The following is a 27,711-nucleotide window of genomic DNA, read 5'->3' as shown; positions in this document are numbered from 1 at the left end:
CTAGTGACACGAAGCGAAAATACCCTAATTTGTACAGCACTTCAGGTACTTTGTTACATTCCACCATTGATTATTTTGTCACTGAAGACTCATGCGATGTTAAGTTTGAGATAATTAAATGTCTGCACCAACTTAATGCTGTACTGAAATGAGTAGATTTTAATTATCCAGTCCACCGTAGGTCAAGGCTGGATTACCAACAGGGCAGCAAGTCAGCAACTTCCAGAGAACTCCATGAGACCCAGGTTCACCGGATCGATCCTGTTGTGCTAGGCGGCAGCAGTATTCAGGAATGTGCTGAGAAAACTGAAATGATCAAGGGCCATGAAACCAGGCCTCTTTTACAGAGGGACCCTGTTTCCACATCTAAGGTCTCACAGCTCAGTGTTGCATTGAGGAAACTCAGTGGGTTGAACCAGCCGAGCTGCAGGTCGACACTCTCATTTGAATGTGATTACCAGATGAAAGAAGTCAGTGATTACTAGATGAAAGAAAAAATATTAATGATTCATTAGTTCTTAAGATTAGATTAGCATTATGGGCAAACGCAAATGCAAGACCGGCCTTTTTAGTCACCCTCTGATTTAAATTTTTCAAACAAGGTCTGATTGACTGATTGATTGATTATGACATTATCTAATTATCCCAGTTAATACATAATATGTAATGTTAATTAAACTAGAGCTGCAACATTTAATCGATTAATAAATTAATCAGCAACTATTTTGATCTTCGATTAATCACTCAAGTAGTTTTTAGGAAAAAATGTCTAAATTCGGATTTTAGCTTCTTGAATATGAGTATTTTCTTGTTCTATGCTCCTCTATGACAGGAAACTAAATATATTTGTGTGGACAAAACAAAACATCATCTTGGGGGTTTGGAAAACACGATCAACATTTTTCACCATTTTATAACCCGATTACTTAATCGATTAATCGAAAAAAGATTAAAAATATATTATAATTATTAATAATCATAATGAATCGATTATGAAAATAATTAATCAATTATGAGAATAATCGTTAGTTGCAGCCCTAAATGAAAACATCCAGGATGCAAGTCACATTAGGAAGGACACCCACACATCAACAGAACTCTATAATAATTTATTGTTTGTTCAATAAGGTACATGACCGTTGATCCAGTATCACTCACACACGTGTGTGTGAATGAGCTGGGAGTGCATATATGTTGATGAAGAAAATGGGGCATTTGATTTGCTGGAATAAAGAAAAGTCTTTAATGGTGGAAGTCGTTCAACATTTACTGATCACTTCTCTGTACTGAGTTTAACTCCTGTGGCCTGTGGACTAGTTTGGTTGGTGGTTGAGGGGACCGACTGAGACTGCTGCCCTGCACATGTAGTGGAAAAGTAATGAATCCATTGAAAAAACTATTGATAACAATGGAGGCTGATTCCTTACAGGAAGATAACCAGGAAACTACATTTCCAGATGATTGATTAGTTCAGATGAACGACCACAGATTAGCCTGACAGTGACTTGATTACCTGATTGACAAATGCCTGTTAACACAGTTAAGTCTAATGATAAAAACAGAGGCTAATCTTGAAACTCAAACAGTGCTTTACTGTTGATAAAGTGCTACAACTTAACCGTTAGAATTAACAAAGAAAAGAACTCACATTTTCTAGGGGCTTCCACAATGTAAGGGAGATCTCACCTTGCATGTAAAACTAATGCACAGCCTAACATTAGTCTCTTGATGTTTTAAAGAGTGTTGTGCTCACAGAAGATAAACAATGAACATTTACACTAATGCACAGCCAACTATTTGATTCCACATGATAAATTTGCAAAGATGAGACATCAGCTCAATCAGAGGGAGAATTCACGTTTTTTAAAATTTGGCAGGGGAGACTGTTCAATGAAATGTTAAAAAAAAAGAAAGGAAAAAAAGCAGCAGCAACTGCTTGAATTGGGACAAAGTTGAACTCATGATGTAATCCAATCAAGAAAAAGTCTAAGTAAATACTGAGCTCTTTTCTTAAGGTGGAATGGAGCAGACAGAGAACAAGTGACACACGAAGTTGCTCATTAAACACTGCTGCTTTGATTTTTGTAGCTTTTCCAGCAGGATCCAATCTACTTGGTAACCGCGTGGATCCCCTCCGCCAGGTAGGCCACATTTCCAGAGGTCACACCAGCCATGGAAATTCTGCCATCTTTAGTCATGTACACGGAAAACTCCTTTGACAAGCGCTCAACCTGTTGGAAGGTACGAACACACAAACAAATTCAGGTGTCAGGACTTTTGATTCCACTTTCGCTGGATCCTCAGTTAAAAACTTGCCAAGTTGATCGGATGAGTGATGTTGAGAAAATCCAAGGACAGACATCCAGACAGAGATTTCTGGATGTATTAATAGGACACTGACCACAAAGTAAATGTTAAGTAAAATGTGTTTCTGTATATTACTAACATTTTGTCTCACTAAAGTTGTCTCAAAGATAGTTTGACCCGTTCCGAAGACCTTTGCAGGAGTGCCTTGGATTAGGATGTTTTATGTGGGAAGTTTTAATCTTCTCCCTCGCTATGGGATGAGACGTGCCTCGAGTTGGTCTCCATTCTAATAACAAACCTGACATGACTTTTTGCCCTGCGATAGGCTGGCAACCTGTCCAGGGTATACCCCGCCTCTCACCCAATGTTAGCTGGGATTGGCTCCAGCCCCCCACGACCCTTAAATGGATAAAGCGGTAGAGATGGATGGACATGACTTTTTGTGACCTAGACTTGTTGTCTACTCCACCTCCACTGTTGTTAAAATACGGAAATCCTTCTTTGATACTTGAGGCTTTTTGGTTTGGCTGTCAGTGTGTCGACAGTTATGTTTTGAATAAAACTCATATATTCATGTAAGGACAACTGAGGCTCCTTCTTTTATTCACACCAATAAGAACTTCAACCATTTTTCACCAAACATCTGTGCACATGAATTTCCTTTTTCTTCATCAGGTCTTTACAAAAACACTTGGCTCTGAGCAGTTTCCTCTGGAAACTCAAACTACGTAAAATTTTTTACAAGCTTTACTACAATTTTGCTGAGAATGATCCATCTGTTGTACGGCATAATTCGGTAAAGGTGGTTTAATTTCAGAATTGAACAACTTCAATTAGGAAAATATTCTTCTGTCCCCTACTACCAGCAATCAAAACCTAAAATGTGTGTGCGAGTACCTGCTCGGGTTTGAGGCCCGTGAAGCAGAACATCCCGATCTGGTCAATGACGTGATTCCAGTTGTGAGAGGAACCCTCCTTCTTCAGGCCAGCCACCAGCTGTTCTCTCATCTTAATGATGCGGTTAGCCATTCCATGGACCTCCTCCAGCCTTGGAGGAATGACGGCATGATGAGAAAGATGAAGAAATAGATCTTGGACTATATGCTAACGAGCTAGGTGCACATGAAAGATGGAGACTTGAACTTGAAGGTAATGTGCAGTATATGTACAAACAGATCAAAGAGCACATACCACACTGAGTGCAGTTCTGGTGTGTTGAGAATGGTTGCTGCAATTCTAGCACCATTCATCGGTGGGTTGGAGTAAATGGGCCTGATGAGGATTTTAAGCTGAGACTCGACTCTCTTTGCCTCCTCTGCATCATTACACACCACAGTGAAGCCTCCAACACGCTCACCTGTGAAAATCAACATGCACAATGACAGAAACAAAGTGATTTACAGTTGAGTTTGACAAACTCATGTTTGTGACACAGGAAAACTGAGGTCTCATGGGCTGAGGTCAGTGTTTGTTTTTATTTTCAACAACATTTGTTTTGTTGGTACGTTGTATAAGTAATTGATAGTTAAATGCAGCCTATTGAAAACATATTTTCTTAGGAGATGTGATTCTGTGTAGGACAAGAAACTTTACTTGTATTTTAGGAATGCAGGTTTGAGTTTATCCATGTGCGTATATTCTGTTATAAATAAAGTTGTTGTTTTAAAGCCTTTTCTTATTGACTCCCATCCAAATCTTTCCTTGACCTCATGACTTTACCATTGGGGTCAAGGAATAGAGGTTAGTAAAGGAGACTCTCTGGAGACAAACACCTAATACTTCATGAGTTTTTAAAGATGGCTGCTTCAGGCCATATTCTGAGTGACATCACACGAGGAACTGTGTTGACCAGCTAAGGGGAAAGGAACTACATTATCACACATTTTAGTACAATTACATGCAGTGCTTTGAAAGTCTAATAAAATATTTGAATGAGTAAGTTCGCCATCAATGTTTTACCACTGGGTGGTGATAAAACACAAGCTTGAATTCACCCAGTCATATGGTAGATTTTTCATCATCAGCCCATAAAAACACTTTTTTCAGCACTGGTCAAAGATGAACATGAGTTTTGCATAATTAAATTTCAATAAAATATCTTTAATGTATTGTTATCTACGTGTCATGTTTATCAATATTAATCTAAAAGGAGCTTGAACTGGATTGTGACTGACCATAAAGTCCCATGTTCTTGGCGAAGGACTGAGACAACAGGATGTTGTGGCCCTGTTCAAGGAAGTAGCGCACAGCCCAGGCATCACGGTCAATGTCTCCACTGGCGAAGCCCTGGTAGGCCATGTCGAAGAACACGAGCAGTTGCCTTTGCTGTGAGGTGAGAAAGAAAAGGGAAGGACGCAGGAAAGAGACAACGGGTAAATATCATTTCAAGTTATAATAGCTGGATACAAGTACAGAGCTTTGAAAATCTATTGATTTTGATATTAATGAAAATGTGTAGCGACGTCCTACAAAGAACTACCGACCTTCACAATCTCAGCAATCTCCTTCCACTGCTCAGGCCTCGGGTCCACACCAGTGGGGTTGTGTGCACAAGCGTGCAACAAGATCACACTCTTCTCCGGGATTTTCTGTGACATAAAAGAAGGTTTTGGTTAGTGAACTCACACTTGATGTGAGGTGACCTTGAGTGCCATGAAAGGCGCCATTAAATGAAATGTTTTATTATTATTTTTTATTACACTATCAGTGCAGACTTTTTCATTGACATTGTTTTCACTGCAGCACCGGCTGCCAGACACACAGCTGATACATTACTGACTGAAGAAGGAATTGCAACCCTGACTTGCGAGCGAGAGGCTCACGTCTCTTTGTGTCTACACTGTTCAGTGAGTGACAGCAAGGCAGAGCAGCTGTTTGTTACCCAGACAGAGACTGTGCACTTTGAGACAGACAAAAAACTGCTTTCACACATGCAATGCAAACCTGCGCTGTTCTAAATATTACATGGACGTCCACACAAATGTCCAGATTAGCAGAACCAGTAATTACATGGATTTTCGGACCCAGACAGATCCCTGGTACAGTCTGTGAATTGTCCGATTGAGCAGACATGCAAACAGATAAAGGGCTGAAACAAGTCGACACCAGACATAATGTAAATACGGCACAATGACATCATGAACATATTAATTGGAATATTGGCTCTACACAGTCCAGCTACATTTTCTTTTTGTTCCATATTTTATATTCTTCTGTATGTGAAAGTCAAAGTATGATTACCTTGTGGCTTCCTAGCAACCACATGTCAGTGAAAATCCTCTCCGTCCAACATTCTTTGGTCAACAACTCAGTTCCGTATTAAACTGAATACTATCCACAATTTTACAAAACAACTAACATTATGAAATACGTTGTGATTGTGTTTTGAATGAAAGGATCATGCTGTCAGAAAAACCTAAGGGGGTGATTATTGGAAAATTATATTTGTAAATGTTTCTTCACACATGGCCCTTGACAACTTTTTCACTAAGGTCTTACTGAGATGTCATCAAGAGCTCCTTTGAAGTCAAAGCCACAGGTAGACGGGTCGTAGTATCGGTAGGATTTGAGCTGCATGCCAGCGTCTCTGAAGATTGGTGTGTGGTTTCCCCAGGAGGGCTTGGGCAAGTACACGTCACGTGGACCTCCATGGAAACGAGACTGTGACAAAGGAAAGTCCTGGTGAGATGACCTGACCGACATTTAGTTTCTGCAGAAACACCAAAACCAAGATCACCTTACCAAAAAGTTAGCTCCAATGCGCAGAGATCCAGTTCCTGAGATGGTTTGGACAGTGATGTTCTGTTGGGAGAAGAGATCTAGACTTAAAATTATCAGAGCTGATTTGAACTTCATGTAGTTTGAGGTAATGAACGGGCAAACTTACCCTGCCACTCTTCAAGACCTCATTATCAGCACCAAAAGCCAGTTGGGCACACGCCTTGTTAAACTCCCCCAGACCACCGATGGGAAGGTACTCCTTATCCACCTGCTTGGCTGCAATCAAAGCTTCTGCCTAGAATAAAATTGTGAAAATCAAAGGTTAAAAAACAAACAAAAACAACAGTATTTTCCCAACTTTGTACATTAAAACCTCTATGATTTAATTAACTTTTTAGATTCAATACAAATGCATACACTCTTTCTCATGATGATCAAAGCAGAAATGCTCCTAATTTTTAACAGGAGTTAAACCCCAAAACATACTGAAAGTAAGTGTGTGTGTGTGTGTGTGTGTGTGTGTGTGTGTGTGTGTGTGTGTGTGTGTGTGTGTGTGTGTGTGTGTGTGTGTGTGTGTGTGTGTGTGTGTGTCTGTGTGTCCGTCCGTCCGTGAGAGAGACATGAGAAACACTTTAGTACTAGAGTACTTGGCAACTGTTATACCTTGCGGACACAGCTGAGCACAAAGGGCTTGCCCTGGTCATCCCTGTAGGCTCCCACTCCCAGGTTCATTTTCTTGGGGTTGGTGTCTTTCTTGAAGGCCTCGGTCACCCCCAGGATGGGATCGGGGGGACCCATCTGCACTCCACCCCACCACGAGCTGCAAAGACAAATTACCAGGAGAATAATGATGTGGATGGGACTACAAACCCTGAGGAAAGTCAAGCATTCACTGATAAAAAAAAAAAGTCCAGCTATCACCCTTATGAACAAAAACACTAGTGCGTAATTTGCAAGGTCATGAATTGTGCTGCTTCTTCACTGGTTTCACTAATGTTACAACTGTATTAGCCATGCACCTGTGACATGCTTCGACAGGCCTAATGCTCCAGATTAACTCCTCATGTGACCTGAGGATATGACACTGACGTAGATCTCGTGAAGGACACATGCTCAGTGGGAACAAGTTTCATGAAACAAATTTTTAAATCCGTTCTGAAGGTCCAGAGTCCAAAAACAAGAGTAACAGTTAATCTGGTTATAAAACACGACCTGTCCCGCATTCATTCAGTCAACACTTCCAACAAAGTTACCAATATCCCCCCTTTTAAAACTATCAATCATCTGGCCTATAGCTTATTTATTTTTTTGTCCCATCTTTCCACCGAGTTTTATGAAAATCTGTTCAGTCATTTTTTGTGTGATCCTGCTGACAAATCAATCATACAAACACACAAACTAATCAAAATTAAAACTAACTTACTTCTGGTTTGTTACAGTCCTATAAAGTCATTGCATTTTTGACTGTTTTGCTACAGGATATTTGGCTGTTATGTCCATAATGGATTACTAATACTAATACAAAAATTGTATGGAAACTTTTATGCTTTACATTAATAGATTAAATACATTCTGACACACATCTGCTCGATAAATGCATGTTGCAACCCTTCACTGCATTGCTGCTCACACATCCTCTCCGGTTTCATCTACTTTGTAAACTCTAAAGTTTGCAGCTAAATTTAGGTCTGAATGCTTTTCAAAGGGCAAGAGTCTCCAATGAGAGGCTGAGTATAGCTTTGCAAGTATTAACTTAAATACAATGGAGCACTTGATCCTGAAGCTCTGATAGAGCAGGATGTAGACACGTGGAGCAGAGTGCAGTGCAGTAACAATAAAAAAATTAAAAAAACATTTTTGAAGCTCATAATTATCAGGCTGTCAGAGGTGTATTTTCAAGGCTGTTGTTTGTGGTGCAGACATATTTTCAATGTACCTGCCTTTTATCGCAGCTATGTATGTGATTCTTTCATACACTTTTGAAGTTTAAGATTATCATAAGATTTCCTTATTTCCATATTATTTCCTTATTTCCTTATTTCCATGCATAGACATTTTAAATAAACACATACTGTATCATAAGGTTATTTTTGTTTCTGTTGGATAGTTTAATTTATAATAAGCTTCTTCTCTTGCACAATCATTACAACTAAGTCAGTGAGATTGCACATATCCATTTTGCACATGTTCTAATATATTTCTATTGTTGTATATCTAATTGAGCCTTTTAATTCGTCTTGTCATGCACAAACAAATTCCTTGTATTTGAAAACCAAAACGATTCTGATTCTGAAAGAGAAGAGGTTGCAGTTATTTTACACTGTCTAGTATAATGCAACTTTTAATCCCAGCGACAGCAATGCTGGCACATTTGAGGTTCAAGTGGTCTCATTACACATGGAGTTTGCATGTACACAAAACCTTTGAACTTCAGCGTTTATACAAACATCACCGTGACTGACAGTTATCAGTGATCAATAGACCAAAGGCTTTTGAGGTTAGAAGCAGGGCAAGACTACAGAGATCACATCCTCCCTTATTACTGCCTCAGAAAAAAACTCTACTGCCATTCATTTATTCTCGAAAAACCAGAACAGGGTGTTTGAACATGAGACGACATGACATTGGAAAAGCAGAAACTGAATCACACCCTCACAGACAGACATGTGATACGTGGGCAAAAACGAAACCATCGTTACAGCAGCGAATACTGGAGCAGAGAACATTCAGATACAGACACATGGAACAAAAACGTCCCGATGACATGGATTATATCTACACAAGATACAAATGAACAGTACTAAGCTAATAAAGGCGCAGGAACTCGTTTGTCCTCCAAACGGAACCAGAAAGGACACCGATGCCTGCCTCAGCGCCACAGCTAGAAATGAGCCAATCGGCGGTCGAAGGCGGAACACGACAGCCAATCACCTCGCACGACTCGCAACTACGACAAGTCGCTAAGCTCAAATGTGTGCGTGGGCTGTGAAAACTGAAGCAATCGCGACCGTGTAAAAAAAGAAAAGAAAATGCACAAAGGAAGTTTTTCGTTAAACCGAACACAGCAAAAACAAAATCATCACAAACGGCACGTTGTTGTAAAGTGATTATTAAAAACGTACAAAGCCCCGCCGGGCTGCGGTGATCACGCCGCTGACAGTGACACGGAAACGAGTGCAACCGACAAATCAACGTGACTTCCATTAGCAGCGCGCTTCACTGATGGCACCGCTGAGTTGCCCTCTAAACTCATCTTAATGCCCCACAGAGAGGATAATGGGCAACAGGCGCTGACCCCCGGGAGCTGCAGGGTCTGAAAACGAGCTAACCTCGCACTACACTCGGGCCCTGATGAAACCGTTTGACCCCTGTCTGTGGTAGTTAGCCCACCGGGGCGGCTAAAGTAGGCACACAGCATTTTACACTACAATGGCGCTAAACCGTTAATTATTATGGCATCACGGAGCCGTTTGGACGTTAACGTTAAAATATCCACTCGTTGCCGCTGGTCCCAGTCGAGCTAACGGCGAAATGAACGTGACAGCTCGCCGCTACATTACCAAGAAGACTGTATTTAAAACACCTCTCTGCCCGCGGTGGTGGGGCCTGTCACTCCGTTTTTACCTGTGGCGGGAGGACAGGACCCCCAGGGATGGGGAAATGTTCCCGAGACAGTAGAGAACCTTGTTGGACTTGAGAAGGGCCATCGCTGCGCTGCGCTTGGGAGTCGAGCCTGCTAGGATGTGGACGGATGTGAAGGGCAGGGACCAGGACGGCGACGGCGCGACGCTTCCGACTAGTACGCGCTGACGTCAGAGTGCGGCGACGAGGGCGTGAACGTTCACTCGTTTTCTATCAGGAGGAAATCACATGTTGATGAATCTGATTATAAAACCATCGTTTTTGATTTTTAACTGTGAAATCAAACAATACAAACTAAAATTACACAGTAAAGTATAGTTAGTAAACCTGAAGAGAATGTTATAGAATATATAGCCTAACGGGCTAAACGGGGAAACATACAGATAGGAAAACATTCATATATTGAAGGGATGGATGCATCCATCAAAATACGACAGGCAATATTTTACACTTCTGTAATTTTGAGAAAATATATAGAAAGAATGTACATTGAATATTGTAGAGCACAAGTTAGCAATTGAGTCTTAACCTCAACAAGAAACAAAAACATAATATAACTGTCTGAAGCCAGATTATACATGAAGTGTTTTCCATCGGTCCCATGCCAGAGAAGATACAAACAACAAAACATATGAGCCACTGCTGGAGCACTATAAAATTCAAAGAGACAAAAGGGAAACTGTTTTATAATATGTAATTAAAGGGTGGAATCAGTTTTAAGGTCTACTGTCCCTTTCACAGAAGTGACTTTCGTGAGGTCACTGAACATATGTATATTTACTGTGTAATGGTACACTTGCCAGCCAACAGATGAGATGGGACCTTGTTTTGACAATTGACAGTGAGAGCGAGTCTGACAGTGGTCTTTTCTAGGGATGATGTGTAAAAGTTTGTTGAGAAGTTTATTGGCATTTCATCTTTAAAGTCAATGTGGCTGCTGCTGGACGTTTGCAGTCCAAATGTTTATATGCAGTGCAGCTGGTTATATAAAAGCAGTAATGATCAACTCAACCTTCATAGTTATGGTCAGCTTTTATTCGATACATGATTGACTAAATTATTCCTTTTCCCCATAGTAATCTAGTAACTTCCTTCTGCAGTTACTTGATTTGTCCACTGGAGGACAGTACCACACAATGGAGACTGCATCATCTTTTCATCAGTAGCTGTTTTGCATGTGTTTTCATCTGCTGCTAGTCTTCATCATGGACTCTTTTCTGGAAATGATTGTCCAATGCAAACATGACATTCCAGGTCACATTTATTGTATTTGAGTGTCTGCAGACATTTATGGGACACTGAAAATGAAATGATGAATTATACCTTACCAATTGAAGAAAAAAGTGTGTTGTTTTTGACTAAAGAACAATTAAGAACAATGAGTGCCGGTACCTCAAGCCTCCCACCAGATGGAGACCTTCTCTACTTTTTCACTCCTCGGAGCTCACTGGCACTCACTTAAAAATGACATTAAAGATGAGAATTTGTGTTTGACACACACGGGGATTCCAACCTTTAAAGGCAAATTGCAATCAACAAAGTACCTTAGCCACTTGAGCTGTTGATCACACTGTTTCATTTTTTGCCTATTCATCTAATCCCTCAGCTTTATGTGTAAGTGTGCCTTTGTCTGATGTTAAGGTGATGCTGTTGTGCTGCATTAACTGAAGACGCCAGGCCTGTTTTCTCTTTCAGTGTCTTGTGAGTTTACAAGAACAGCAACTTCACTCTCACTAAGTCTGTCTGGAAGGAACAGCAGCCTCCAAGAACATCAAACAACGGAGCCTGGAAAAGCATGAAACATTTTCCTGCAACTATACAGCCTCCACTGGCACACAGAACGGGTCATGTTCTTGACTTGCGTGTGGGGCTGCCACTGTGTGGTGGAGATAGAGTATGGCTATTGCCAACACATCCATTGTGTCAGAGAAAACTCACAGTCACACATGCAGTGTTCAAAAACAATAATTTGTGAAACAGACATGATGCGGAATGTCAATAAATAATACATTATATATACTTATACTAACTAATCCTCAAAACTGAACTGAAATCCTTCTACAGTGTCCTTGAAACATTTGATGGAAACAAACTGACGACGGCATAAAATCTCATGATGAAGAGAAAAGCAGAAGCTTGAGGATATGTGGATGAAACAGCATAGAGCTGACAGAAGCGTTAAAATGAAAGAGCAGCAGAAAAAGAATAATGGAAGAGCTCATAAGAGAGAGAAATGTTACTTACTTTAATATACTGAGTGACATTTAACAGCTTAGTTTAGGGTTGAACAGGCTTCTGAAAGCCTCATTGTACAGAATATATGTCGTTACACAGTATTATTATTATTTCTTATAAAATCTAAAAATAAGACTTACTGCTACTTATATAAACTCTCATTCAGCCTATATTTTCGTTAAGAATTTCTATTTTAAAACACATATAATAACACAATGTCAGCTACTACTCCTGTCACTGCTTTGCACTAGTCATGGGTTGACAACAGACTGATGTGATGGTGGAATGATGTGAAGCAGTACAGGAGACTTCATATTTTATTTTATACATCACTAACATTTACAATGCCTGGGCTAGTGCTGGATTCTACTGTACAAAAGAGTCCTATTTATTGTCCCTGTGATTTTTTCGCTTCTACCTTGATTTGATTTGCTGACATGATTTGTTTTCTTTTGTAGTTTTGGGGTTTTATGTATGTATTTAAAGATTTAATAAACAAAAGGAAAAAAAAAATCAATTAATCAAACAAAAGGTGTTATGTATTTGGGACATTTTACCGGTTAAGCCCATTCAGTCATTCATCCATGACACTCAGAGGCAGCTCTCTGTCACTACACAAAGGAATAAAACAATTATATATAATTATACAACTATAAAAATGTAGAGACAAAACACAATATGCTAAACAATAAAAGAAACAGTAAAGATCAATGAGAAAAAAATCTCCCTCTTTTTGCTGCCATCATATATGTGATTGGTTTAGGCTTGCATACTCGCAGTCCTGTGTTTGATGCATGTGCTTGTATTTTATGATCTGGTGCATGTGTGTGTTTGATTTAAAAGAAATTATCGATGCAGAATAATAGCACAGAGAAAATTAGTGCTAAATTCAAACAATGGCAAATCCAATCCATACTAAATATTGTTTTTACAGTGAGACTGATCTGAAGAGGCATATTATATCTTTCATGTGATGCTTCCGTACAGGTGCAGCTCAGAGATCATTGGACAGGCAGACATTTTAAAGTGTTGCAGTAAAGTCATGACATTGTAACAATGAGCCACTGTGCACAATACCAGGACTCTGAAACTGGAGCTGCAAAATGGAACTTATTGATCATGAATTGTGTTATTTACACCACTACCTTTTCTTCTGTGACATGTTAAATTGCATTTGATGAAAACGACCTGCTGGCATCTGCATCTGTGCCTGAAGATGAACAGAAATATTACACCTTTGTCATTGTTATTAGTACAAAGGCTTATTTTACTTTTTTTCCCCAGTCAACCTCATCCTGATCAGAGATATGTCACAATACAATAACTGTAAAAATCTGTGAAGGTGTACAGGCCCTTTAACAGTACCAACCTGTGTTCCAATAGGCAAATGAGCTCCATGTTGTCATGGGTTTTATGTACTTCAGGGGCAACAAGCCAAGTAATTAAATTATCATAGTTAATGTTTCACTTTGAGATACGTGAATGATTTATCATTATTGTTTATGTTGTTCTATAATATTGTAAGCCCATGTGTTAATGATGCTGAGAAGCAGAACTCTGTAAAAACTGGAATCCCACAGTAACTTGGATTTTAAGTTGTATTTCACTGTGTAATTAGTGCTGCAATATGGTTTATGTAGTTTCTTTTCCCAAGAGTAAGATCTAAAAATATCACTAATATTTGCACAGATTTTCTAGGGCAACAGAAATTCCCAAAACAACATTCATATCTTCATATCTTTAAACAAACAAAAGAATCCCACAATCTTATCAAACAAACGATGTGTTGAATTGAGCATCATGGCATCTTTTGAGCCATGAGTAAAATAAATACCTAATATCTATGAATAGTTTGTGTGTGTGTGTCTGTGTGCAGCTGTACAGAGGGTAAATAACAAATGGGATCTCATCTGTCTGTTCTGCTCTCTTGTCTCTTTCCCCTCTCTCTGTAAGGGACTGATGTGTGTGAAGGAATCAGAGCGGACATAAGTCTTGTTTTCCTGGTTGTCAGCAGTTAACAGCTTGGACAGCAGCACACTGTTTTACTGTGTCCTTGTATACGTGTGTGTGTGCATATATTTGTATGCCCACATGTATACATCATTGAACATTTGACAAGAGGTGGGCACAGTATTGTTTGATGAGTGGGTGTCGTAGTGTGTAGTTGCGTTGATGTTGCGTGTGAGGGGGTGTCATCTTTGAAGATAGTGAATTCAATTAAAGATGAAAGAACTGATGATTAATTTATGGAAGGTAGACATAATGCTGAAATATGGGGGTGTGGACTGTGTCCTATAGAAAGGAAAAGAAAAGAACACTAGGACATCCTCTTTTGAAAAGAACTGCCTTTTGTTTCCTTCAATTGTGAATATGAATCCATATTAAAGATATAAAGGAATTAACACATTATTATAGAGGCAAATTTAATCAGTGCTATATTGTACAATGTGTTTCATATAATGAGGTGTTGAGGTTCAAATAAATTTAGATGAGAAAGTTATAATTATTTAACTTAATACGTTTGTTTGCCATGTTGTTGTTTTTTCTCATGCGGTGTTATGGCAGTTGGAAAATCAAGCAAGAGGGAGGCAATCATCGTGCTGAATTTTTGTTGTCCCTGGCCTCGCAGCTTGTCCTACTCTGCTCTCTTCATCTCAAAGTGCCACAGAGGCTTTCGAGACTCGCCTCTATGAAAAATGGAGCAGGACAAGCTTTTTTCTACTTCACATTTTTCTTTTACCAGGAGATTAGAAAGTGAAGGTGGAGCACTCTGGAGAAAACATTCTTGCTCTGGGCATCTGTACGCGAGCTTTAATCTTCACTGCAACCACACGATGCTCTGAGTGGGTTGGAAGTATTTTCTTTTACACGCCACAACAAACTGTAGCAGCAGTAGAATTATCACCCTGATGTGTAACAGAAAATCATTTAGATGAAGATGCGCCTTCTTCATGCAAGTGAATAAATGCGACAAAGGCTGTCGTGATATATTTATTCATCTCTCAGTAATATCTTTTAATAGAGCATTTCAAGCCTCATCAAATAAAACAAGTTCATATTAAATTAAATAGAAATAAATAAAACTAAAAAATGAGATGCTACAGAATAAAAGTATCTATTTTAAAGTCATAGGGAGAAGAACATATACAGATATGAGATGAATGTAAAAATACAAATACATATTAAAAACACTAAGTCAAATAAATAAATACACAATATTTTATTTTAATCATTGCAATGGCTATCTCACTATGGAGCTCCATGTAAAGGTTAAAAAAAGAAAAGAAAAGAAAAACCCCTCAGAGGGGTACAAAGTTAAAACAGCAGGCTCAGCAGTACACTTAGTGCTTTCAGGAGCACTCTAAGTGGTGTAGCAAGGTTAAAGGTCACACATGCACCAGGTTACATCTGGAGGTAGGAAGGAGGAGGCAATGGGGGAGGACAGCGGGGTGCCAGGCAGGGAGGTCACAGCTCAGAGTCCCGGCAGAGGACGATCTCCAGCTCAGTGCGGTACAGTTTCCCTCCATCAGCCAGAGCCATGATGCTCTTCTTGTACCCCCCGAGTCCTGTTGCCTCCACGTCCTGCACACATGCAGAGGGTCAGAGAAGTCACAGTCAGTGGGCACAAAGTTGTCTGAGTGATGATACAGAGGCCATGTACTCTAGGTAGTCACTCTATATCAGCTCTATATTTGTCAAGAAGAAAAGTAACCTGAACTGATCAATCAATAAGGTCAATATTCATTACCATTTTGTTCTTGTCACAGAGGTCCTTCAGCAAAGCATCAAGCTCCTGCTCGTCAATATACCCATTACCATCCTGGTGAGAGAGACATCAACGGTGGTCTCAGTTATACAGGTGGATCAGATTTTCCTTGTTTTATGGGATAACAATGCGATAAAATGCTTTATGGAGGAATAGCAGTGCTTTGAGCTACATGTTCACATATGCATGCTAACGTGGTCACAGTATCAATGTGTACATATTCTTAGTTTAGCTTATCAGCCCTAAACACAAACTACTGTACAGCTGAGGCTTTTGAAGAAAAGATAGGTTGGAACAATTCCTCATCAGGGGAGCATGAACACCCAGCCACTTTTTTTCTTACACTGGAAATCACTTGGGCAACAGGCAGGATACACCCTGATCAGGTTGCCAGACTAACAACCATTGACACTCAAAATTGACAGTTAATCTTATTATAAATCCATCCAATAGTTCTCAAGACATTTATCGAGTCATGGTGTCTAACCAGGCTCATAAATAAAGTGCTGAAATGTGTCTGTCGGTCAGTCAATCAGTTAGGTCCAGACTGATCCCAACAGCTATTTGATGGATTGTTGTGAACGTTTGTACAGGCATTCATGGTCCCCAGAGAATGAATCCCAAATAAGTGAGTTTTTTTTAGCACCACCATGAAATTTACAGCAGATATTCAATTTTTATTGTGAACATGTTGGCATGATAATGTGAGCATTTAGCTTCAGCCTCACAGATCCCGAGACTCGTGTTTATGCACTGTGCCCAAGAGCAACACACACATACACAAAATGCATGACAAATATTGTGTCACAGGACAAACGTGCTCTTTTCACCTTGTCGTAGAACATGAAGAGGGACTCAAATTCTTTGACTGTGAGCCTGATGCCCTGTGTGAAAGAGAGCCAGCAGTGAAAATTGTTAGAAACTGATGGATATTTAAAGGGAGCATGCAGTAAAAGCCCCACCAGATCCAGAAGAGATATTAATCCACGGAGATTATGATAACTGGGACTAGAGTTGAGTTAATCCTGATCAGACAGACTAATCCTCTGTCAGAAGGGAATCCTTGATCTGCTCTACCAAACCGGCATGTACATATGGCAACATACATGACAAATGCATGTGGGATATCTAAGTAATGCCACTGTGGCTACAAATGGTGAAGTTCAAAGACATATAGTGGTTACTGTATACTGTACTGCAATAATGTCAAGATAAGAACGTACTGTATATGAAACTGTGCAACAAGACATACTTCTCCAATAATTAATAAACACTGTTGATTTAAATGGGATTCCATCGTGTTTTGAAAGAAACCTCATACTGTAATATCAAATTCCTGAAGGAATTAACATAAGTAAACACACATGTGTCAGTGCCCCATATGCTCATGCAGTACTTTGATGACAAATACTCGTCTAGCAAGGAATCCAATAATGTTGAATTGTACTATTGTAAATCTCAACCGTTGTCTGAATTTTCTATATCACAAGGGCGAGTCTTGAATCTCTAGCTGCCCTGAACAGTTTCACATGAATAAACTTATGCCTCATCGATCTCAATTTGAAACAGGTTAAGTGTGATCTCACCTGGAACTTCAGCAAGAAATTTTCCTGCACTGGCAAGAGCCTGCGATAAAACACAGAGAACAACTCTTATGTTGTCAACATCCTTTGGAAAAAAAATGAAATATGAGCATTTTAAACAAACTAATAAACTGAAGAAATGCTCACCTCGCCATCTCAGAGAGCCCCAGCTTTCCATCACCATTGAGATCAAACATCCTCAGCTGCACGGAAAGAAGATTAACATGGAATTTATCAGGGAATCTCTAACTTAATATGATCATGTGCTGTACATACTCACATATCACATTAAACGTATCCGTTCAAGGGGATTAAGTAGCACCCGTTAAGTGAGTTCGGCCCACAGATGGCTGAATGATGCTGTTGGCTAGAAAAGCGACGTCGCAGCCTGACAAATGTCTACTGTATATTGTTCAAGATATTAAAATTCAAGCCTTTAAGGGTCTTTCTTTAAGTTCCCTTGTGTAGAAGTTAAGTGCTGCAGCCAAGTGACAACGTTCACTTTTAATTCTAAGAGCTACTGAGATTTTTGAGGTGTCATTCAATGATGCCAGTGTCTGCATGTTATATCACTACAGCTTCAATTACAACACCGTATAATGTTCATTTAATACATTTTTCCAGGTTTAAAAGGTGCATGGTTCTTCTCAGCTTATGGTCTGTAAGTAGTAATGGTCATCACAGTGATTTTCGATGAACTGAGAAGAAATGTTGGAGTCTTGCATTCATAATTTCGACTTTGTAAAAAGCAGAGTAAAGCACAAACATCGTCTGTGTCTGATGATGCTCACAATTGTCTGTGTGTACTCCTTGAGCTTCTTGTCATCGTAGTTTCTGTTAGCCTTCTTCAGCAGGTCTGACAGGAAACCCTGAGGAGAGAGACGGAACACCTTTTTAAAGTATCCGAAAAAGAGTTTGGTTGTAGTCCGTAAAACTACTGTGGTTCCAGTGAAGAAGACACTTGTTGCCCGGCTCGACTACTGCACAGAGGGCAGAGTGCTGTTCACCTGTTCATTCAAAGCTTATTGATATCGGACGTATCTCGTGTCCAAATTGCACAGAATTTGACACTTCAGCAGTGCTTCAAATTATTCTTCATTTATTCACTTTATTGCAGACTTTGACAAATTGTGTGTTACCTTCAGCTCATTGGATTCAATATATCCACTCCGGTCCGTGTCATACCTCCGCCAGGCCTGCAGGAGAAGAAATGTGTGCAACTTCAACCACAATGACAGATAAGAAAAAGATACTTGACTTTACACAAGGTGGACTTTCTATACCTTCTCTCAGCAAAAGGTTTTCATAAAGAGAAACGACAGTGGTTTCATCTGACATTGTGTAAATATAGAATTAGTCAAAGCCCTCATTAAAGATGGATACCTAAACCCCTCCAGCACTTACTGCCATTCCCCAGCAGAAAGCTGCGTTCCATTCATAATGTATGGCAGTCTGAGAATAGCTTTAACACACAGAGCAGGCCGAACATCACACCACTGAAAGCCCTCCTCAATCCGAATACACCTAGAGTGTGTGCGCGCGTGTGTGTCTGTGTGTGTGTGTGTGTGTCTGTGTGTGTGTTATTTTCAATCACAGTAGCCCAGATGTTCAATCCATCACTGTTTTCAATGTAATTATCTCAACACATGCAACTGGAGAAGAGAGGTTGTTCCTTGCTCTCCTGTTTCTTGAGTGATCCAGAAGTGCGGGACAAATATGGTGTTGTTCTGTTGTTGGCGAGATATTAAATATTTACAGTAAGGTTATTTCTTCAGTATGTGTGATATTTAGGTCCTTTTTTCAAACAATAATAATATTTAGTCAATGACAATATGTTTTGAATGATGATTAACTTTAACTTTAGCTTAGCTCATTTTTTTCATTTCAACTGTACATAAAAACACACGAAGAGAATTGACAGAATTTATATTTTCTGCTGTCGTTGAAGACTGTGTCCAAAGTGTCAAACATTGTACAGTTTCTAGGACAATGTTTAACATTTCGTAAGTGTGTGAATTCCAGACACAGCATCCAAGCTTACAATGAACAATTTACAGCCGTATGCGACTGTTTCCACATAACACAAACGCCGGGGAAACAAAAGGAATCGCGCGGGAGCACACCATGTGCCCTACAGCGAACTGTGATGTCACTGATAACTCGACAAACAGAAAAGAAGAGAAGAAGACTAATTCAACCCCAATTTCTGGACAATTACTAAACTGAATCAATTTTGATGAGTGTGAGAGTTTGACAGAGCAAATACAGTATAGTGATATACTGAGTTATATACTGACAACTCATTAGACACCATCAAGGTGGGAAAAAAATTGATATATACACATGTGAATTACACAAACTTACTGCCATGAACTGAGAGCTGGATCCCACAAACTCTCTGAAACAAAGCAGGAAGTTTTCCTCTGTGGGCAGAATCTGAGCCAACTGCAGAACGGAAGATAAAGAGACACAGGGATTCTCTTTTGAGAGTTGTGTTTGGGTTTTAAATCACACATCTACAAAGTCAAGAAATTGAAAATTCAATGCTTTATTTAAATATTTGTAATGTTTTAAGATGATTTTTTGCTTCTTTTTTCTCACTTTACTGGATAGAATTAAAGTGAAGATAAAAAAAACTGTATTCAATGTCTGCTCACCTCTGACATTTCAATTCTCCCATCAGCATTCTTGTCAAAATTGGCCATGAACTCCTTCATCTTTTCTTTGAACGCAGCATGTGTAGGATCCTGCAAATGCATCAAATCATAAATCAAAGACACTGAAGATAAGACGGCCTTTAATTTCAACACAATATAAATAAATACAGAAATGTGCAAATTAAACAGATTTATAATTAGCAACAGCAACTTTTATATGAAAATGTAATACCACCTGGATAAAGTTTTCAATTAACATAGTGAGGAAACAATAATTATGTGTTGCCTGTTGCAAAACATTATACTGAAAACAACATATAGCATCTGTTCGCTTTGCTTGGACATTCAGAGCACATGGGTAAAGTCAGAGGAAGAAGAAGAAAAAAAAACAATCCAGTCAGCACTTACTTGTTGCCATCTCAACTGAATTACCAAAAAATTTGTAATAATAACAACAATAATAATACTAATATATATCATTTACAATTTTGCTTTACAAAGAAGAGATAAAACCAGATACAATGACACAGAACATGGGCAGAGACAAATGGAAACAATGAATTGGGTAAGATAGAATAAAAAAGGAAAGTAGCAGTATTGTATTATGTAAAGATCATTCATATATCTGTGATTCATATATCCCTATTTTTTTTTAAATGATGGTCAGAAAGCAGACTGAACAATTTGAAGTGAAAGTCTAGTCACAACGGGTGGTTTTTCAAGGATGCGCTTTGCTCACCACGCCTGCGCCTCGTCTCGCCACCTCCAGCTCTTTGAAGAAGTTTTCCAGCTCCTTCCCTTCGATGTAACCATTTCCTGTGGAGCAGCAGAGCAATTAAATTAGTTTGGCACAAACTATGTTAGGAGGCTTCTAAGTTGTCTGAAACTTTGTTGACTGTTCAGAGGTTTGATTAAAAAAGATTTGGATGAACGATTAAAGGTCACTGGGGGTCCTTCAATTCTGGCACAGTCTCCAAACCTTGAGAACTCATCCAGTCTCAAGTCCTGTTTGACTGAGTCCAGCTGCTCACAGAACTGCTCACATGGACTGTGTCCAGGGCGCGTACGTGCTTAGAGCTCTGCATAAATCAGCTTGAGTCTTTCTTAGAGTATTTGGCTAATTGAGCCCTGAAGTTAGTGTTGAAGGCAAAACACAAATCTGACTCTTCAATATTAATGTCCTGACTGAAGTCTGGCGCACTATAGCACCACGATTAACATGTTATGTCATCTCTACATGACTGAAAACTTTTAATTGAAAATTCCTCTATCCTATATTTACATTCCTATATCTCTTGCCAAATTGGCTTTTGGCTGAGATTCAGAAGATTGAGTGACGTGCTGCAGCAGAAAACAACAGATGACTGGAGTCCAGTGCAGTACGCAGTATAATGAGGGTTTTCTTGCCTGAGAGGGTGAGAGTGGGCAGTCAGATTAATGCTTACTGGGGCATTCTGTCCCTGTGTGTCCGGATTTTTACTTCCCCTTGACAGTCACAAGACCAGGGATGATTTAATATAATAATTTACTCCACTGGTTTGCCTGCGAGTAACAGGCTAACACGCAGGACATTCCGCGACCTCTTTTTAATCATAAGAATGAGTCCCATCTGTCCATAGTCCGAGCGAGGGGTTGGGGGGTTTGTGCCTTCAGACAAACCAAAATAGACATTAACAAAATTGTTATTTCCATTCAGAATAAAACACAGACGTGGAGAGTAAAGTGCAGAGATTCACCCTGCTCCCCTCTTCATCTCTTAATCTCTTATCCTCTCATCTTCTTTCCTTTATGATCATTTTCTCCCTCACCTCCCCCCTTTCCACCCATCTCCATCTCCCTGCCTAGCTTCATTTACACATTGTATTTGATAGATGCTCCATGTCACCATCTGTGCTCGGTTGAGCTGACGTTTTAGATATACTGTACGCAAAGCACTGCAGGAACGCAAAGCAAAGCAGACATGATAAATTAAAAACAACACAGCCTCATTATAACCTGTCATTTAACTTTACTTCCATTTTTCAAACTTAAACTGCTAACACACAGGGCTGGACTACCTGCTAACCAAACACTCACATTTTCCACCAAAGTGACTATTTTTGACTTTGAGTGTTGGTCTGTTTGCAACAAACTGGACATTGTTCATTTTGTTGTTGTGAAACCACCAGTTAAATATGGATGAGCTCAGTAATCCTTCACTATATTAATTATTTGATAAGCCTTGACATACAGTAAACAATACCACTATGTCATATTTTACACTTTATACTTCACACTGAAGTCTTAGATAAGGTTTGCTTTTTGAAAGCAAATGAAATCAGAAAGAAATATCAAGGGTTTCTATAGAATTGTAATCAAATCTCATTGGTTTAACCTTCACTGTTAAGCAAAATGTACATAAATGAACAAATATTTATCAAATGTAATAAAAAACTCAAATCAGCTGCTTATATGTCTATAATGTGCAGCATTTACAGTGCAAAAAACAGTAGTTGTCATAATATTTCACTCAGACCCAAACGTGTCAACCTCCTGTTGACATTAAAGTAAACGTGTGGAGAGTCAGTAGGATTCATCCTGTAGGGACCATGAATGTGTGAACAAAATCTCATGACCATCCATCCAATAGTTGCGATGTTTCGGTCAGCACTGCCATGTAGAGCAATGCCGACGGCCTCAAACATAATATATTGTAGTAACTTAGATACTTAATGACATGTTCCTTCCTTTACAGGAGATGACTATCAAATGCAAAGTCTTGTTACTTTAAAACAAATTAAACAAGCGTCCAAAGCGTTTTATACTTTGTGACTACTGAGGCGCTCAAATTCGCTCTCTGTGCTGCCTCCTCCTTGGCTCAGCTGGCTCAGCAGAGTTGGCTTTAGTCAGACCAAGTGTGGCAAAAAAGTGTGATCGAGTGTGACAAAGTGCGTGCAAGAAAACGGCCTACCCAAGAATGCACATGACACTTCCATTTCCTGGTAAATGGAAATAGAGAGAGAAGCTACCTCTGATGGTCATTTCCTGCTTATTCATGTACCTGCAGTGTAGATCACTACAGGCCAGATGAAAAAACAATAAACTTATTGCTGGAAAGTGACCTCAAAATAGACTCTGATTGACAGTTGATTGCCAGCTTGTACTGTCACAGCATGGTCTCTTGAAATGTTGTAAAACTGGACGTGAGGGTTAAGTTTTCATTTTTGAATTACATTTTTTGCAAGTTCTTCTCAACCGGAATCAATCCTTGGATGAACTGTCCTAATGAAATCATAAACCTTTACATCTTTGCTATTACATAAATACATAATCGAACACACTGTGACTGAAACTGGGGAGTTTAAAAAAAGGTTGTAATAGTGTATCACAGATGTGGATGAACAAATAATGCACGATGAAATACGAATGTGTTAAATTCCCGTGGCTTGTCATAAAGCCTGAATAAGTAACTGTGTTCTCACTTCATTGGGACTCGCTGCCAGACTTTGGTTGCAGTACAGATCTCATCTGCCACATGGAGCGCACCACTGCACACTGAGCAGATGCAGCCCCCTCTCTCTCCGAAAAAACCCTGTCAAACACAACTCAACTGCCGATCGCTCGATGGCACCTCCAGCTGCCTAGCTCGTAACCACTGGAAGACATGTCGCTTCGAAAAGGTGACTGAATATTTCCTCAAAAAAATGCGATGTGAAACATGGAGCAATATCCCTCTTCAGCTGGATGTGCAGTCCAGCAGCATTTCCTCCTGTATCAAGTGGAAAACACGCTTCACTCTTTGCATTTCATCGGGAATGCAGCCAATGTTTCCTCTTTGTCACAGTTCTCGCTGCAGCCGGTAGGAGGCAATGTATCCAATCCCTGCTATTCTGCAGCTGTGGTCAAAAATAAAGACAACCTGTTGCTGCCCTGATGCTATTTTAGCAATAATCGCTCACAAACACATCCCCCTAAAATAGACAATTTTACAGTAAAAGTAATTTGATTGAAACCATTTCTGACATCACTGACAGAGCTCTACTCCCCTGAATCAATCATATCAAATCAAGTAGATAGTACTGGTCCTAAAATTGGCCTACAGTCCCTCTGTTACTGTCACAAACCGAATAATAACTAAAGACCACATATCTGTCGTGGAAATACACACTTATTGCGGTTTACTTCAAAATTGCAGCATCAGGTTTTTATCCAGTCAGATATACTTGTTAAATATAACAATGGTTTATGTTTTACATTCACAATTAGTCACTTGGTAGAAGCTGTTATCCAAATTGACTTAAAACTGAGGGACAACTCAGTACACGAGGATACACTGAAGTGAGTATTATGGGATAAATCTGTTCACTAATGACAGTATTGGATGACATCAGACAATAAAACATTTTGTCACACTTAGGAGGGAGGTTTTCCCTTTTATCCACAGTTGTGGCCCAAAAGTCATCTCTGTCAACGATACAAATTCTGATCATCTGGGTGACGTGAAGTGATTGACTGTGTTTTTTCATCCTCATAAAAACTAGTGTGATGTGCTTTAGCAAAAAACTTCTGCAGAGGAGCTGCCTGAAGACAGTAGTAAAAAAAAAAAAAACAGCTGTCCAGGTCTAAAAACTTCTGCATCAATAAGCCAGCAGGCTATTTATGCTCTACCTCGATTTATAGTTAAATCAATATCTGCTGATTGCTCTGCTGTGAAATGCAGAAAATTGTTCTTTCCCTCATTATATAGGAAGACAGGCCTGACACATCTGGTACAAGTGAGACCTGTTTAAAGATCAGTGGTTTCTAAAAATGTGCAACCTCCTTGAATAGTCAATATGTACTCTAGACTAAACCACACAATATAGAGATTTTTCGTTGCCCTCCAAATGTTTCTGATCCATCACCTCAGGACAACATTGTTCATCAGAGCCATTCAGAACTGTCACAAAAATGATTGGTATTACCATATTCTGATCCATCACCACTGTGGTCGTGGTTAAGATTTGGATGCGTAAGCACAAAAATGACTTGAGGTGCACAGTGGTTGTAGAACATACATGGTGCGTTTAGGGCACAGGAGTTTTGAAGGGGTTTAACAACAGAGGTCAAAGTTTTTTTCTGATTGGCTTGGGGAAAAAAATCCTTCTGTTGAAGTTGGATCATAAAAATCTCTAAAGCTGAAGTGGCTCATATAAGTGAGACAGAGTGGGATGATGAAAATGTTCCTGCAGCTCAGCACACAGTCTAATGATCATTAGGCTTAATAATAATTTCCATTATTCTGTTACGTCAGACTAGATCCAGAGGCGATTCACTTTACTGACTTGACAGCTAGAATTAATTGGTAGATTAAGATTTGACATATGGTCGGTTAATAGCTCAGCTTTTAATCACAATTAATGAAATTTTATGTGTTATTAGGGTTGCATGTGAGGGTTATATTCATAATTAATCTGAGAATTTAGAAAATAATCATTAGAGTAAATTGTTTTGTCCATAAAATCTCAGAAAATACTAAAATAATTAGATGAAAGAGACAATTTGCGAAAACAATAGTCAATATATAAAAAGCTTATTTTGTCCAATATATATATATATATATATATATATATATATATATATATATATATATATATATATATAATATATGTCTTTTACCAGTTAATATATGTATATATGTATATTTATTAACTGACAGCTCTAAATGTTATAGATTGAAGTTAGCAATAGCATTAAAAAATTATCAATTCATTTCCACCCAAACCAACATTGGATGGCTGCCGCTCATATATGTTAACGCATCAGTGATAATAATAATCCATCAGGTAACAATCACGTGCTGTTCTACACCATAATGAGTCTACTTTGACTTTTAATACTTTAATTACATCTTACATACATTTGGAGCATGTTTACATCTTCTACTGTGCTACTATCAGAACGAACACACACACACACACACACACACACACACACACACACCAGTTCATTCCCAGTAAGCTCTCAGATTCAGAAGCTCCTCCCAACAAACACCCCATCTTACTTCTTCTCCCTCTCTCTCATACTCCCTCCCTAACCCTTTTTAGCCCTCCCTCCCCCACTTTTTATTCTCTCTCTATCCATGAGTGTGTGTGTGTGCGTGTGTGTGTGTTTAAATCTCCTTCTGCTTTAATGAACAGATCTTTTTTTGTGCAAAAATATTGTCGACATTATTGTTCTTCAACAAGATATTAATATGTTTTGCTGTTCATTCATGAGAATGCAGATTTCCCTTGTTGATACTTGTGCAATGTGCTTTAACGCTGTAGGCTATTTGACTATACGGTCAAGTCAATGAAGCATCTTTTAATAGTGATTTGAATCTATGTTGTAGAAATGTCATCGTCCCTACGAGAGCATTTAACAGTCATATATGTGTTTGTTTGTTTTTTACACCACAGATATACTGAAGACATCACAAATGTTAAAAATTAAACAGTAAAATTAAGAACAATCCATGGAGGTGGGTTACAAATTGTAACACGCTTCAGATTGGTTTGAGCGATTATATGAATTTATTTTTAATTTTAATGTTAATTTTAATTATATGAATCAGTTAATAACAAAGCCTACTGTAGTTTCCTATGTTGCTGAATTGTTAAACAAACGCTTCACTGGATTATTGTTTTTTTTTTAAAGAGACGTTAACATCTACCTGCAATTACAATTGATGCAATAACTGACTTTCTAACACACCTTTTCCACAACTATATTTTCATTTTCTATTAAGTACCAATTTATGAATCAATTAATGCCGCAGTTCAACACTGACCGTCTGCGTCGAAATGTCTCCAGATGTCGATGAACTGCGCCGCGGTGAGCTCAGCCAGGTGCAGGTGGGGCGGCTGCTGCGTCTGAGTTGCCATCTCTCCTTTTTTCTTCTTCTTCCTCCCTTAAGTCTGCTGTTGTAGTTGGATGTAAACTTTTCAAGGTGTCGGGCTCCGTGATACTGTGGGCGGCTCCTCCTCAGTCGGGGCTTTTAAACGCGCGCCCCCCTCCCCCTCCTCCGCGGCGTTCGTGCTTCCCCCGGCCGCCACACGGGGGCGCCTCCGCCGTTCACAGAGCCTGCAGGGAGCAACAACAGGAGACCAATTACAGGAGGAGGGGGAGAAAGGGCTCCCCTGGGGTTTTGCATGAGTTACCGTTAACTGCTGTCCAGGTTGCTGGTTTAAACGCAGCAGTATTATGCATCACGTAATCCTGCCGCTTCCGTGAGGAGAAAATTGCATCAAACAATTTAATCCTGCGGGGGGGGGGGGGGGGCAGCTGACTCCAGTGACTGTTGTGGCATCTATGTCACCACTGAACTAGGAATTATCAAATAAAGCCAGAATAAATTAAATATACAGTCCAAAAGGGCCAAAGCACTTCAGCAAGAGGAACCCGAAACAACAAAAAAATGAGCCATGATGTCCTTGTCATGCTCGAGTAAAAGGACCAAATTTTCTTCAAGATCACTCCAGAGTTTTACCCATCAGATATTTCTCGCAGATGAGACTGCACCCTCCTCTCATTCTGTCCTTTTACTTTCATCTCCACCCCCCCTCTCTCAACATTTAAACCCTCCATCATTTTATTCCTGACCCGCCGAGGTCGGAGGAGCTCTTACTCTCCTTGGTCAATTGAACCCACATTGGCAGCAGCAGCACGGCTGTTGCATGGCTTGTAAATCACCAACACGTCTTTTGTTCATGCTGCAGCATGAGCCATACAGTCCTCCTATCTTTTTCTCATCTTCTCCTCCTACTGTGGTGCACCTCCCTCTCCAGTGTGGTCCCCACAA

At 39.5% G+C, this 27,711-nt stretch overlaps 2 protein-coding genes and 1 long non-coding RNA gene across 3 annotated transcripts; 1 reads left to right on the top strand and 2 right to left on the bottom strand.

The window, feature by feature from the left end:
- Positions 1-1,093: 1,093 nt before the first annotated feature.
- On the bottom strand, positions 1,094-9,811 carry LOC118301809 (aspartate aminotransferase, mitochondrial). Its single transcript, XM_035627394.1, has 10 exons — positions 9,652-9,811; positions 6,691-6,847; positions 6,194-6,322; positions 6,049-6,108; positions 5,806-5,967; positions 4,791-4,895; positions 4,482-4,632; positions 3,499-3,664; positions 3,205-3,355; positions 1,094-2,231 (listed from the first exon to the last, which is right to left on the bottom strand). The coding sequence occupies exons 1-10, from the start codon at positions 9,732-9,734 to the stop codon at positions 2,109-2,111; spliced, it is 1,287 nt and encodes a 428-aa protein (XP_035483287.1). The 5' UTR covers positions 9,735-9,811; the 3' UTR covers positions 1,094-2,108.
- On the top strand, positions 5,804-11,684 carry LOC118301811. Its single transcript, XR_004790370.2, has 2 exons — positions 5,804-5,988; positions 11,365-11,684. It is a non-coding gene; the product is annotated as an uncharacterized LOC118301811 (long non-coding RNA).
- Positions 11,685-14,919: 3,235 nt separating this feature from the next.
- LOC118302542 (calretinin-like) lies at positions 14,920-26,942 on the bottom strand. Its single transcript, XM_035628764.2, has 11 exons — positions 26,701-26,942; positions 20,650-20,726; positions 19,911-20,000; positions 19,618-19,698; positions 18,393-18,449; positions 18,045-18,122; positions 17,401-17,456; positions 17,257-17,296; positions 16,501-16,554; positions 15,653-15,724; positions 14,920-15,486 (listed from the first exon to the last, which is right to left on the bottom strand). Exons 1-11 carry the CDS (start codon positions 26,792-26,794, stop codon positions 15,370-15,372), a joined length of 816 nt encoding a protein of 271 aa, XP_035484657.1. The 5' UTR covers positions 26,795-26,942; the 3' UTR covers positions 14,920-15,369.
- Between the last annotated feature and the right edge of the window lie 769 nt (positions 26,943-27,711).

The sequence above is a fragment of the Scophthalmus maximus genome, chromosome 4 (assembly GCF_022379125.1).
Source record: "Scophthalmus maximus strain ysfricsl-2021 chromosome 4, ASM2237912v1, whole genome shotgun sequence".
In the NCBI taxonomy this organism is placed as follows: Eukaryota; Metazoa; Chordata; class Actinopteri; order Pleuronectiformes; family Scophthalmidae; genus Scophthalmus; species Scophthalmus maximus.
Note: the sequence above shows the minus strand (reverse complement) of the source record. Positions and strands in the feature narration are given on the sequence as shown.

Coding starts and splice junctions, on each gene's coding strand:
- LOC118302542 (XM_035628764.2), bottom strand. CDS start 26,794: ATGGCAACTCAGACGCAGCAGCCGCCCCACCTGCACCTGGCTGAGCTC. Junction 18,450..19,617: donor CCAGCTCTCAGTTCATGGCA/GTAAGTTTGTGT, acceptor CTTCTCCTGCAG/GCCTGGCGGAGGTATGACAC. Junction 17,297..17,400: donor GGGCTCTCTGAGATGGCGAG/GTGAGCATTTCT, acceptor GTTTTATCGCAG/GCTCTTGCCAGTGCAGGAAA.
- LOC118301809 (XM_035627394.1), bottom strand. CDS start 9,734: ATGGCCCTTCTCAAGTCCAACAAGGTTCTCTACTGTCTCGGGAACATT. Junction 6,109..6,193: donor AGGTCTTGAAGAGTGGCAGG/GTAAGTTTGCCC, acceptor TTCTCCCAACAG/AACATCACTGTCCAAACCAT. Junction 3,665..4,481: donor CAAGAACATGGGACTTTATG/GTCAGTCACAAT, acceptor TGATTTTCACAG/GTGAGCGTGTTGGAGGCTTC.